The 15,038-nt window shown below is 35.2% G+C and overlaps 1 protein-coding gene across 1 annotated transcript; it reads right to left on the bottom strand.

Moving 5' to 3' along the window:
* Positions 1-3,008: 3,008 nt before the first annotated feature.
* Positions 3,009-10,317, bottom strand: LOC132191791 (Peptidase S41 family protein). The gene is made up of 12 exons (XM_059606890.2): positions 9,841-10,317; positions 9,649-9,730; positions 9,070-9,200; positions 8,822-8,908; positions 8,307-8,385; positions 6,695-6,783; positions 5,877-5,912; positions 5,549-5,668; positions 5,306-5,392; positions 5,056-5,205; positions 3,774-3,881; positions 3,009-3,452 (listed from the first exon to the last, which is right to left on the bottom strand). The coding sequence occupies exons 1-12, from the start codon at positions 10,177-10,179 to the stop codon at positions 3,204-3,206; spliced, it is 1,557 nt and encodes a 518-aa protein (XP_059462873.2). The 5' UTR covers positions 10,180-10,317; the 3' UTR covers positions 3,009-3,203.
* Between the last annotated feature and the right edge of the window lie 4,721 nt (positions 10,318-15,038).

Here is a 15,038-nt window from a genome sequence, read left to right as displayed (position 1 = left end):
AGGAGCAGTGACGTGTTATTCTATGGTGGCCTCTCTTATTGCCTTTTTAGTTCTTCTGCAGTGAACTGGAGTTCTTGGGGGGTTTTCGTTGGTGACGATGATGTATTATTACCTTGTGTTTGTGTATGGTTTGACATAGTAACTACATGAGATATTCAACATATGTTTTGAGAATTGAGATGTTATTGTCATATTATTTTGTTAGAATTTGAATGCAATTGGTGTGATTGATTGCCTATCAATAAGCTGTTCTTTCTTTAAATAGAAAGTTTGTTTTGCAGCTAATATTATCACATTGCTCAGATTCATTCTGAATGCAAAATATTTGGTCCATGAATCTCATATTCTGAATGCAAAAGGGTTTGTTTTAAAAGCATAAATTAACTAATTAATTATGGTATTTCTACGATTCTTATACATTTTTCCTACACGTGTTAATATTTTATTGAAGTCATTTTAATTACTAAAAAAATAAAGTTTTAACACCTTCTAATCGCATGTTGACACGTGTCAAGAAATTGTATATATATATATATTATTCTGATATGATATTTATCAAGTGACAATTGCAATTTGCAAGAATTTTATGAATGAACTGTAGTCATCAAATTTTCCAATATTAATGTCAGAGAAGATTTGAGTGGGTAACCCAATTTTTGTATGTTGATCATTTCGCCACATGTGAGGTGCAACACTCTACGAAAGATGAACTGTAGTTTCTACAAAATTTTCACCTTCCTTCAATTTTCAGCTTTTCATAGTTTCAATAAAACCAGCACGCATGAGGTGAAATGAGTAATTTGGACAGTAAATATGAAAGTTTTTATAGAGCGTACTTCTCATAACGGGCCTTGAACAACACGTCCTCTACTTGGATAAACTAGCTTTGCAAAAGTTTCTTACATTTGCTACCCAAAAATACCATTTCAAAAGTATTGAAGTAAACAAATTTACAGTGCAAAACCATCGTGAGGTTATAGATAGTTAGATCATTGTTTAGGAAGTCATTCGGGGGTCAAAGGCCACAAGATTTTATGCATTCAAAAGGGATGTAAATTAAGTTGTTTATTTTTTACACGATTCACGAACTCAACACAAAAATTTGTGAGTTTGTGTTGAGAATTCAAACCCGTTTAATTAAATAAGTTAAGTAAAGATTGACCCATATAGTCTTATACTCATTTCTCAATACGACTTAAACCCAATACATGATATTTAGGGCTAGCAATTTTTTATATGATCTGCGAACCTGACACGAAATGAATAGATTAAAGTTAAAAAATTTGACATATTTAATTAAATAAATTGACTTAAAATTAATTTATATAACTTTATAATAATGCCTCAACATAATTTGAATGTGACACACAATCACTAGACCCCTAATATTTGAACAAATGCTATTTAATATACTTCCATGCTATTATGATACAAGTATAATGATCTAGCAGTAAAAATCAATCTTTAGATTAACAAGGGTTTGAAAAAAAAAAAATTAATGGTTGATATTCACTATCATATACATCATTATAATTGTAAAGTAGTCGTATGAGAGTTTATTGAATATCATTTCTAAACTAGGCTAGTACGATCGTCAAAACTTCAACGATCGGGTGGCTCAATTTACTCGAAGGTTAGTGGGCCGATATCCATCCAATGATCCAATCTCCAATACTTTACGCGTTAGTACCCATGGGCCTACCGACATAGATTCGCCAGACCGATCACGCCTGCTACGTGTAGAAAACCCATTAGCCGCGGTCCACCGACCAAAGTTCTGCACAATGATAACCATACCCACACGCACGCGGACACCCGTTACACGCCACTCTACAGTACGGAACAGCTGTTATGGCCGTTGCCACCCACTTTGCTCGCTGTCACAGCTCGTCGGCGGGTCCACGCGCCGTACATTTCACCTTATATATACTCACTCTCTCACTCGCCCTCTCATCATCCATTCTCAGCCTCTTTAATCTCTCTTAATTACAATTCCATTTCTTTGGCAATCTTCAGTCATGGCAGAAGTGAGCATTTCCAAGGCTTTGATGCTGGTGTTGGTGATAGTGGTCAGCTCGGCAGCTGCGATTGTATCGGCTCAGGATAGCGAGCTGGCGCCGGCGCCGGCGCCCACGATGGTCTCTGGAGCGGTTGCCTTTGTGCCGGTCTCCGGTGTCATTTTGGGATCCTCTCTCCTGCTCTCTGTTCTTGCTCTGCTCAAGCAATAAGCTTCATTTTTTATTTTTACCGAAGCTTTTGGCTGCACGGAATTGAATGTGATATTGATGAGGAGCTGTTACATAATTTACATTTTATGTGGGTTTGGTGAATGGAGTGAGATTTGATTGTATTCACTTGATTCTTTGTTCTTTTATCACCTTCTACATTTTAATAAAAACCTTTTTTTTTCCCCTTACTTTCTGTTTTTTAATTAATATGGATATAATATATGTTTCTTACTTCGTTAATTGGGAATAATATATATATATATATATGCAATTAGTTTATATAACTCTTTTATAACGTACTAGGTCTAGTTACTCATAGAATAATAGTTTGATGTTTTCCTTAATCAATGTATATTGCACTCTTAACTATCACAAAACACAACAATCTTGTCCTGCTCAAACCCAGATGGCCAACCAAACCTTTCAACCAAATTGCAATTTTCATTATCCCTACTGCTGCACTATACTATGCCCTTATAGTGAAGTCTACTTCCTCCAAAGTGAAATCTGATTAATACTACAAATTCACCAATTCATCTTGCGTCATTTTTGTGTCCGTACAAGGATAATGTTGCTCTTGAAATTACCATTAAGCTTATGATTGATCAAATGGTGATTTTAAAAATCACCTCATTTTTTAAGTAACACAAAATAAACTTTTAGAATTCCTCGTGAAATTTGGCTCCCATGGCTTGAGAAAAAGAGGATGACCTCTTATATTCTAGGAGGCATCCAACACAAGTTCAAGTTCTTGAATAGAGTGGAAGGTGAAAACAAACGTATTAGTTTCCACATCTTCAATAATGAGAGAAGTGAGAAATCTCTAAGCATGCTGTAATATTGCTTTGAAATATAACTAAATAACAATATACAAGCACATGCACAGTAACTGTTGTGACATATACATATTCTTGCTAAACATCTATACATCCATTTTTCTAGGGTACAAAGCTATATGACAACGCAATCCATCTTTCAGGAGGCAGTCCCTTTGGACTGTTGAATGTCCAATTCATGCTCTGCTACCATGATGCAGGAATCCGCTTCCAGAGATGAAACTGAGCTCTTCTCCTTAAACGACCAATCTTTGGGAGAATTCAGCATGTCTGCTGTGCACTGCACATCAGGACTTATACCAACCTGATCTATGTCATGAAGTGCCGGCGAAAGATACTTTGCAACCGTTACGAAGAGAGCTGACCCGTCATGGAGCTCCGTGACGCTCTGTAGAAAGATCAAGTCAGAATCAATGCAGCGAATAAGCTCAAACAATTATAGAAACCTATGATTTAACCTTGACAAAGGTGGTTGGAAAAGTTGGAAACAGGTTAATGACATGTTAGAGAGAGCAGAGCCCTTGGAATTGAATGAACTCAACAGTTCAGAGTGTCATAAAATCATCAGAAGCACTTAAAAGTGTTCACCTTTTTGAATTAGGAATTGTATCAATTTGAGATAAGGATACATTGCTTCAATGGATTAAATCTTTGGGAAATGCTATAATAGGCTAAAAAAACTGTGTTGCTTTATGAGAACCAAAAATACCTGAATTTTTCCTTTCCCAAAGGTTTTGTGCCCAACAAGTATAGCCCTGCCATTGTCGTGTAGTGCTCCTGCCAAAATCTCACTTGCGCTTGCGCTTCCCTCATTGACCTGTTTCAAGCGGTGAAAAATTTGGCCATCATAATTATTGAGGGCTTAATGATGTAAATAAAACTCTTTTTTTTCCATGAATGAATTTTTGCAACCACAAAACAAAGAATACATCTCCCTCCAGCAAAACAGCAGGACAACAAGCTATGCAACTCAAACAAAGAAACAACCAACACCTAATCCACAAGCTATCTACCCCATAAGCCAATCTCTGTCAAACAGTGACCAGAAAAACATCCAGAATAATTGCACCAGAGCTTCACGTTTTTAGGGTAATACTCAGAGCCAATGGGCATAAGATTGCAATTCAATTGTGGAAGGATCACAAGAACAATCCATATATTTTTCAGAACGAAACAATAAAATGAACCACCTAAAAAAGATAAGAACGTAAGATTCAAAAAGACAGTTAAGACATATGGAAAGCTCACACCTAAAGCATAAAATCAATTGATTTACATCAATTCATGTTGGTTGGCCTGTGACTTGAAATTTAACTTATAAATCCATGGGGTATGCCTCTGTAAAAAAATCATCCCTTCATGTAAATTCGAGTAATTTTTCTGACAGAGACCTCATAAGCTTACAATTTTATCCACATATAACAAATTATTAAAAAAAAAACAAAAGAATAATTGGTTTGAAGTGACCAAAACATCCTCATAGGCCTGGAGGTGGTCAGCCATCCCATTTGGCTCGTTTTGGGAGTGGTCGAGACTTTTGGGGATGATTCAACCCACCCCCAAAATTAGCCTCTAAAGGTGGCTGAATCATCTTCAAGGACAATTGGGGTGGTCGAAATCACCTTTAGGGGTAATTTGGCCACCCCTTTTAGCTGATTCTAGAGGTGGCCAAACTACCCCCAGAACAGATTAGTGGGAATGGGTGACCACCCATGGGCGGGTGGCTTGGCCACCCTCAAACCATTATTTTATTTTTAATTTTTTTACACACTTTTTTATTTGATTATAAAATTGTAGCTTTATAAGGGCTGCCAAAAAAAAAGACTGGAATTTGTACTAAGGGACCATTTTGTTATAGAAGCAAAATGTAAAAAGAAGAAAAATATGATTCACATTGTTCTACATGGATAACAAATTGAAAAGAAATTAAGAACGATTTACATGGCTTCATGTTGATAAGAAGTTTACATATGTAAGAGTTAGATACTTACAAGCACAACAAGTGGATCATGAGTTATGGCATGCCCATCGATCATGCTTATGGGTGACATGTTTCCATCTCGATCAACTGTGTTCACAAGAGTCTCATCCCCATCTAGCCATATTTGGGCAACGTCAAGTCCTGCTTTTACCAGCCCCCCCTATAAAAAGAAGAAAGAAAAACATTATGGAACAAAAATTTGAGGTCAGAAAAGGAACCTTGCAAGATTTTCTATTTGCAAAATAAGTAAAGAAAAGTACCGGATTATTCCGCAGATCAAGTATATAAGCTTGTACATCCTGACTTTCCATTTCATGAATTGCAAGTTCCATATCAGCAGCAGCAGTCTGTCATGAAACAGGGAGGCTTGTAATGATTCATATGGAAAACATATCTCATGCTTATAAATTCCAGTTCACAGCGGATCCATTTGATAATATGCCAAATCAAAGAAAATAAGTGGCACCTTTGAATGCCCTAGAGATAACAGAAGTTATAACAACCTGAGAGAAAGCTGTCAGCTTAACGTAACCAGTTTTTGTCAGACGGCCATCTGCAGTTTTATGAGGGATGATGGCACTTGATAAGGGAGAAAGCTTAATGTACTCCCGAGGTACTTTGACCTTCAAGCAGATGAGGCAAGTTTCTATATCAGTTCATCGAAGAATATAATTATGAAGGTATAATGTAACAACAAGCCAGGGAAGATGCATGCTTTTGCATCAAACAATTCAATGCTTGCTTTCTATACTGTCAGAAAGAAACCAATTGCATTCCATAATGAATGAACACCAACACAATACCACACAGTGAGTGTTTCATTTTCATTACCTCTCTGATACTAGAATCACTTCCTGAAGCTTTGCTCTGGAAAACAAAACAGTAAATTAGTTGAGGGATTTGATATTGTTACAAAAATCAGAAGACGGCTCAAAATACCCCAGAATGACAGCAATAATTCTATAGTTCGAAAATATGCATATCACTAATAATAATAAAAAATCCATATCAGTCCACAAGCACTACCCAAATGAATCATAATGGATGTTCTTTCCTTTCAGTGTTTCCAATTGAATAAAAGATCAACTTTCCTCTTTTGAAACATAAGGAGACCCATTGCAAGATATTCAGTATCTGATGTTTTAGTATTACATGCTTATCTACAAGTACTAATAAATGAATCAATCAAATAAAATTCCAGTCTTTGTTCTTCCACCACTTGAGGTAAATCATCCCCTGCAAAATATTCAGCTTAAAGGCAACGACTAACAGACATGAAACTTTGAAGTTGGAGTGAAAAATAGAGAAATAAATAGTGTGACACTTAAGAGGATGCCGTGTTGCATCAAGTCTTGTGTGGCATGTATATAAGAGTCAAATTCGTCCAAGCTCCATATCCTGGGATGCTAGGAGTTGAGAATCTGTAATGTACCATGAATGGAAATTTTTGAAGCAATTTGCTTACAGTGTTCTGGAATGAAGAATCGAGAGAAAATTTCTTGTGCAGCACTTTAATTAAAGAGCTCGGCCTTATTATTCTAGAGAAACACTATAAAGTTGAATCTTGGTGTATGTGAATTCAGTATTGTGCAAATAACGTAAGCAAAATTGCCAACATATGTTAAAAAGAGAAAGAGGATGATTATTACACTCTGGATTTTTATTGAAACAGCTGTTCCAGCACGGCCTCTAAGCTTCTGTGCAGCTGCTTCACCATCAATGCCATCAACCCTCTCACCTGAAGTCCCAAAGACTCAGTTTAAAACTAAGGTTACACAAATTGAACAATATTAGACTGGAAAAATTATGCCCCCGTAACAACCATCCTACCTCTCCAGAAAATAAATTGTACACCATAAAAAAATCAAAAGAAAAATATACTAGAAGAAGAAAAGGGAAAAATATATATATAATAACTGCGAAGGTGCCAAAGCTAGTACTTAGAATTAACCATTTAAGTGTTAACGCATCTGCAAATCAGAAAACGGAGTGCTTGAGATGTAAGTTGTTAATTCCAGCCACTGACAATGACAGTAATGTGCCCCGAGATTTTACTCACATTCTTAACTAACTAAAAGTACCCTACAAACCTGTGAAGTCTTTATAAGATAAATTAAAAATGAAATGTACTTTTTCCAAGCAAAGGATATAGCAGCCTATGACATAAACCGGCCTGCAAATGGAAATTACTAATAGCCATTCAATAATCCTACTTGTAGTTCAAAACATTCTGTAACAGCCTCACGTGGACTTCTTTTAGAGATCACTGTTTTAGTTCCAGACTTCCAAAAGGCGTCAAAGTGCTAGTAAGCTTAGTAAACCATTCCAACTTCTTCATATGGCAAAGTATGATTGTACGCATGATATATACTGTATATTATAGAACAATTATTTCTAGTCTAATGCATTCCAGTATCTGAGACTATGCCATGGATTTCCATTCTACTCTAAAGCATTCCAGTCTTAATTACTAGATTCCACAGACAAAACATCATTAAATAATTATAATTAGCGTGACTTTATTTCACCACTAGTGATCTTTATGATGGAATGGCAGAGGTGCTGGGAGACTTCAATCTTTAATTCAGAGAGATGAAGAGCACAAAACTTGTTTGATGATAATGACACTCGTATTACGGTGCCCTTCCTTGTACATGAGGTTTGTAAGGGCTATACATAAGACAAATGTGTTGTGGAGAAGTAAAACCATCTGAAAAACAACACAAAGGTTTCACATATAGAATACAAAATATACAGTAGTCACTCACTTTGGTCCCAGATTTTACCAAATGGAGCGATTTTTAATTGAATCAATTTTGGGCTAATCTAATGCCTGGAACCAGTTATATGGTCGATTTCGCCTTAAAAAGATAAAATTTAGAAAATATGATCTAAGTGATAAATGAACTGCCTAAACCATCCAATGTTAGTTCACATCAAACTACAAGAACTCTGACGCCATCAACATTGGGCATTTGATATCTACAATCTTCAATCCTCCAACAATTTCAGAAGCTCAAGTCTGACTGTTCGCCAATAAGGGGTAAGGACCATTCTATTGTCAGTAATAAGATAGAAATCTAAGTGATTTAAACAACAAATTCAGGTCTCTAAACACTAATGGGATGCTAATTTTATAAACATAAAAAGAGGTTTTCCCTTGAGCAAACTTAAAGGATAAGACTTAGAAGCAAGTGCGATACATGGATAATTAAAGACTCCATATTCAGCATTGAAAGGAAATCTCAGAAGGTAGAATACCATTAATCTCCATCAACTCATCTCCTTCATGTATGCCAGCACGCTCAGCTGGGCTACCTTCCACACAAGACAAAACAACCTGCAACGTCAACAAGAATGAAATGATTTTTGGTGTGTGAAACATATGACGAGTAGTGGTATCAGCAAAACATCTAGAGTCACACCCTCACGTCTTTTTTTTTTTTTTTTTTTTTCCCTCCTAACTTTATTTTATGGATAAATCCATATTCTAACAAAGAACATTTTTAGATAATTTTCAGTATTCCATGAAACCACCAAGAACTTTTTGATTGAGACTGTAAAACAACACCTTTTTCTCATTAGTTAACTTACGAATAGATGTAAAATGGACACAGAAAGAGAAATTTTTAAGCAGAAATTTTTCGATATCCTTAGGACACCCATTAAATCAATTTTTTATTATTTTTTTTCTTTCAGAAAAGGTCACTTGGTATGAACATGATCTTTCCAGCAAAAAATAAAAGAAAGAAAAGATTCTTTTGTACGTCACTAACCAAATGGCCCGTTTTTGGTTCAGCAGCTATGAAAAGGCCAACTCCTTGCAAATTTCCATCACTTCCAATTCTGAAACTTTGATATTCCTGCCAGTAAAATCCATCTTAAATAGATCCCAATAAGTTTATCTTTGACACAGATTTTTCAAACTAAAAGATGCTGGTGTATATGAATGGAAAATTAAGGTCTAAGAGCTACAACTAACAAAAAGAAAAGCATAATGATATAAGCACAAAAAGAATAAGACCTTTGGGCTGACAATCCGAGTAAATGGATCTCCAAGAGTAGAAAGCATTCCACTTATTTTCGTGTATGCCGCATCGGCTGATCTCAGGGGAAACATTTCCACCATGGTTTGCTGCAACTTTGAATCCCAATCTACAAAACAAAATAGTTATTAAAAAAAAAAAAAAAATCAGCTCTCTACTCCCATCCACCGTTAAATCACCATTTGTCCCAAAAGCGGATAGGAATAAATAAATTTAATTATTTAATTTATATTTTAACACTCTCCTTCATATGTAACTCAAACTCTCCTGTCATATGTTAAACCCAATAAGTAAAATATTTAATTGAAACGGGAAGTAAAAGACAAAGACATATTCAAATTCAGGATGTCTGATCTAATACATTTTAAATCACTATTTGTACTAAACGCTTAAGATGATAGAAAGCGATAAATTTAATCAATTAACTTATGTTCTAACATCCACTTGCTTCAACAACAGAGGCAACAAAAACACAATTAAACGAACGAGAGAGAAAAAAAAAAAAAAAAAAAGACGAAAAACAATAGGAGTAATTGAGAATAGAATACCCCACATACCTTGATGATTAAATGTTGGGTCTACGAATGTTTCTCGAATCAAACCCCAAGCCTCCACAAGTGTTCTTTGAACTGTATTCACCTGCAAAGAAACCTTATTTACTCGGCAAGTCGCTAGTTACACTACTGCTCAAATCCAAATAAAGCTTAAGATTAAAGAACATAGTAACAAAACGAAAAAAAAGAAATCACCTCTCGAGCTCGTGAAACAGGAAAAGCGACGGTGAGAGACTCGGCGAGAGCCGGGGAATCGCAGCACACCGAAGCAAAAGCAGCAGCTGCGGCGGCAAACCCAAAAAGCCCTTTTCCCAATGAAGTCATCAGTTCTCGGCTACTGATACGCTGCGTCTCGGACTCTGGCTTGTACCAAGCACATGGAACCATTAACCCGCCCCGGTTCTTGCTTCTCCGGCGATTTAAGCACGAAAGCCGATGAGAATGGCAGGGTAGTGAGACGGAATTCATGAATTTGGTTGAGATTGGCAAGCAATGGGTTGGTTTGAAATCCAGGTTCCGGCACAGAGGTTCCATTTCCGGGTAAAAAATGGCGCCGTTTGGTAAATTTTAGTTTGAGTTTGCAAGTTGCAGAAGCAAAACAGCCGTTGTATATGTTGTTGCTTGTTGTTGTTGGGATTCCCTGGGGGCCATAGGAATCTTCTCACTCACTTGTGGCTCTCGGATCCATTGCGTAAGCCAGTATCTGAGTGGACAATTCCACGTTGCCTAAAAATGGCTTTTTATCCTTTTAAATAAAAATAAAATAATAAATCTCCATCCACTGGGCCTTAACTGGGCCGACCCAAGACAAATTAGCCTGGATCAAATTTTATATTTGGGTTTAAGACTAACGAGATCCAGTCAAAATTCTGATACCAAAAACAAAATGGACAAGCCAACCCGACCCACCAAAACATGATCTGGGCCGATCAATTTAAGCTGGAGTTTAGATTTGTGGATTTCCCGATCTATTGCTTGTTGGTTTCCATAAATTATTGGGCGGCTTCAATTTTTCCTCCAAGGTAAAATCATAATAAACCAAAACAACATCATGATCTCGAGGCATTCATCTAGTCGGATAACGATTTACGGTAATTATTTGTTCAAATTGTTAGCAATTCAGACAGATAATATGAGAGACTCTATATGAGTTGTTCGGGGCAGGCGGATTTCATATACGACCTCTTACATTCAGGGGTGTAAACGAGCCGAGCTTGAGCGAGCTTCCCTTGTTCAGGCTTGGCTCGTTTAAATTTTAATCGAGCTCGAGCTCAAGAGCGAGCCAAAAAAATCGAGCTCGAGCTAATAATAAGTCGAGCCGAGAGCTGGCTCTTATATTTAATGTTTTTGTTTTTTTAAAAAAAATTTAACTTCAAGTACTCTTAAACGGTTTAAGAAGTTAGGTTGCATATATGAGTATTTGCTTAGCCTGGCTTGTCGAGTATGGAGCCTGAGTCAATACAGCAAGACATTTAGTTTCAAAGAGAGAGGATATGCATCCTTTTATAGATAAGCAAACTTGGATATTGATGTTTTCTTAACAATGTGGGACAAGTTAACAGGTTGCATTCAAACTGCATTGGGACAACGCCCCCTACAAAAAAATATTTTTTTAACGTCTCTCTCTCAATCCCCCTCACCAGTCACAACGGATCTTCCACCTGAACTCTCATTTCTCACTCTCTCACTCTTGCTCACCAGACATGTAGTGATAGTGTTTGGGTCTATTTGATTCTTCAATAGTTTATGTCTTTCGCAATCTCCCTCAATAGTTTCTGCTTGATTCTTCTTCTTTTCGTTTGGGTCTGCTCTAATTGAATCGAGGTCTTTTTAATGATTGCTCTCTCTCTTTTTGATCACGAAGGGTCTAGAATTTTTCATTCTCTAACGCTTAAATATAAATGTAATTTTAAGGTTTTAATAATTATGGGATTTATAATTAATTATGTATTACTTAGTTTTATATATATATATACACCTACGAGCTTATACGAGCTGTTCACAAGCTTAGCCGAGTCGAGCTGAGCTTACTTCGTTTAATATTCGAGCTAGGATTTATATTCATGAAGCGTTTCATTTAATATTCGAGCCGAACTCGAGCTTACTCGCCAGACGCTTCACTCACTTAACAGCCCTACTCACATTACGTGTCCAAATTGTTATCAACTTGAGTAAGTAATTGTTGAAGATCTCAATCCCTTCTACTCTCCATCCAAATGGGTATGTTTAGTTTGTATTTGTGAGGTATGTTCTCTTGTGCATCCATATCCATTTTAAAAAATATTAGACCTACATATAATTATTTTATAATTTGTTAATGCATATCAACACGTGATTGGCTTATAACGTAGACCCTAATCACATACGGACACGTCAAGATGTTATAAAAGAGTTACAGCCACAGGCATAGCATTACTCATCGGTTTTCATTTTAATCTATTCTAACTTGCCCAGAAATGCAACTATCATTATTATTGTCATAATTAATGTTATTAATGATGATGATGAATGGGCAACTAACCCCCATCACAGAGCTTCAAACAAACAGGGCCTTGGTCAAAAGCACAAGAAAAAAGATAATCTAAATGGGAATTTGCTTAAAGCATGAGCAACCTCACTTTCTAGTCCCTTAGGAAGTTAGGATAATTCTTTTGGTAGCTATATGTAGACTCGGAAATTTGCTTATATATGCCAATATATAAAGCTGAAATCTATGAGAACAACCTCTGAGACTTCGTACATGTTGGGTAGATTGTGGATGAAATAAATAAGGAGTCCTTGTGTGTTTGTGTCGGAGTGATTTTACTGCACATGATGTCAGTGAAATGGGTTAGAATAAGAACATGCATGTCATTGTAAGAAACATAAATTTGTGAAAGGCATTAATTAGTTGGGAGAAAAAGCTGTCTGTTTAATCATCTTTCCCGTCATTTAGAAAAAGTTGTGGTTTTGATTGGATTTCCCAAAGTTTTATTAATAGAAAGGAGTATGGGGAAAAGGGAGATAAAGACACCCTTCACTCAAGGAGCTAAAAAAAAAAAAACACAAAAGCAAAAGAGGGAAGAGAAAAAAGTAGTGTTCCTCCATCCACTCAAGGCTCGAAAAATGATCAACATCGCACAAACATGAAGGTGCCCCCCATTTTCTTAGTAAAAGGGCACCCATAGAAACAAACAAACATTTTGGGTGTTCTTTTAATTCTACCTGAATATTATTATTATTTTATTTTTTAAGGACAGGTGGGTAAGTTTTTTTCTGCTTTTTTTATTTTATTTTAAAAAAAATAATATTTACATAAGGTCAAAATAATAGTAAGAAAAGAAAACAAAAAAAATAAAAATAAAAATAAAACAAAACAATTATGGTGTTGCTATCCTTTGTTAACCAATGCTTTGATATAGGAGAATTAGGATTCTTTCTATTTCATTTAAACTGAATAATATCTCGTTAATTATAATAAATGAGTATTTTTGCTCCATTGAAAAGTGAAAAGACAAAAATATTCCTTCAGTATAACTAACTGAATATAAATGAACCGCAAATGATCTGTTCCTACCTAAGATATAAATATGTAAGATATAAATATATTATTAAGGAGATTGAGAGGGTGTTCAGTGATTACTTGTCAGCCAATACAAAAGGTGCTGTGAGCATTGAATCTGCAAAAGTAATATTCATCCAAATTTAAGAGGCTTGCTTTATTGGGAAGAGGAAGTAATGCCTGTTAGATACATGCAACTAACTAAACAAAAATTGGTTGAATGCTTAAAATTAACATTAAAAAAGGTAGATTGAAATCTAGGCAAAGGAAGTAATTAAGGAACACTGAGGCTGCAGTACTAGTACTAGTCTAGCAAATTACTAGCAAATTGAATACTACTATCTTTAATTAATTGACAAGTATGGACATGGTTGCTAAAGTACTAGTACTATTCTCTATTTCCTTATAATTTCTTTAAATAGACCAATGTACTTTGTTTTGGTGTAAAATTGTTTATATTTTTCACGTTTTGAGAGTTTGGTTAACTACCGCTACCGATACGAGTGTTATAGTTTGACTCGTTTAGTTTGATAGAAGAGACTCATAAGCGAGGAAAAATTTAAGATGAAGATGAGTTGTTGCCAACCAATTGTTGTAAGGAATTTCCTCAAACATTTTCCAACTCATTTTGAGGCATGCTATCAAACAACAAAAAATAACTCATTTTTCTCAAAAACATTTTCTGGAAAATGTTTCATATCAAAACAAACGAAGCTTTAGACTAAAAAGTTAGTGAGTGTTACAAATAAATTCATCTAATGAACTGAATTCTTATATGAGATATATCGAAGTAAAGCGTAATAGTCAACAAGACACAAACATTATTTTTTGGCTTAGACAATTTGAGATGGTTCGATATTAAACGCCTATGTCTACTACTGATAATTGCCCTAAAGACTACATTATACCCTTATTGCCTTGACTAGTTTATAATACAAATTGTCTCTATTTATAGAGAAATAGGTGAAAAGAATATGAAATGGTAATCAAATAATCAAACCTAAATGAGAAATATTCTTATGTTGAAAATGAATCAACTATATATGAAAAATAAATTATGACAAGGAAGAATTTTAAAATACTATTTGAATAATTAAATTCATCCTTTTTATTAACCAAAATTTTAAAACAATTAGTGATTTAACAACAAAATAAGCACTCATAAAAAATAAAATAAAAAAACAACAACAACAAAATAAGCTTCTGAAGTAAATAATTTTGTTTCATGTGAAAAGAATATTATGGGAGAGGCTGCATTAATATGCAGTGGGTAAGGCCATAAACCATAATACCAACGTGATGTGTTCCCTACATGTATGGTTTCACGAGTTGGCAGAAGTCATAATAAGAAGTGAGGAAGATTTTGGGTTATATATATATATATATATGCTTTGTAGTACTTACCCATGCGGCCATGCCCATGCCTTTATGGATGCTATGATGTTGCTACGACTGCAATCGGGCCATGGGTGACATGCATGGAAATGGCAACAAATCACAAAGCAAGAAAGAAAGATAAAATTACTATAAATTAAAATTACTATATATATGTTTTTTTTTTTAAAAAAAAAAAGTAATGTTATTTAGTAGATTGTTATACAAATATTATACAATTAAGATGACGTGACAGTGAAAATCAACTCTTAATTTTTTTTAGCAAGCTAGTGTTGATACAAAGGTTGATTAGTGTTGATTGTCAAGTTGTGTGGGGGTAGTTGTTAGAGTTGAGAATTTTTGACACAACTCACGAATTCAACGCAAATTAGCTGGTTCGTTTAATTAAATAGCTCGGGTTATGGTTAGCCTATCTAGTATCTAGTCTTATCTTATACTCATGCATCGACACAATCCA

The sequence above is a fragment of the Corylus avellana genome, chromosome 10, assembly GCF_965113065.1.
Source record: "Corylus avellana chromosome 10, dhCorAvel1.hap1.2, whole genome shotgun sequence".
Classification (NCBI taxonomy): Eukaryota; Viridiplantae; Streptophyta; class Magnoliopsida; order Fagales; family Betulaceae; genus Corylus; species Corylus avellana.
This window is presented reverse-complemented; position numbering and strand designations above follow the sequence as displayed.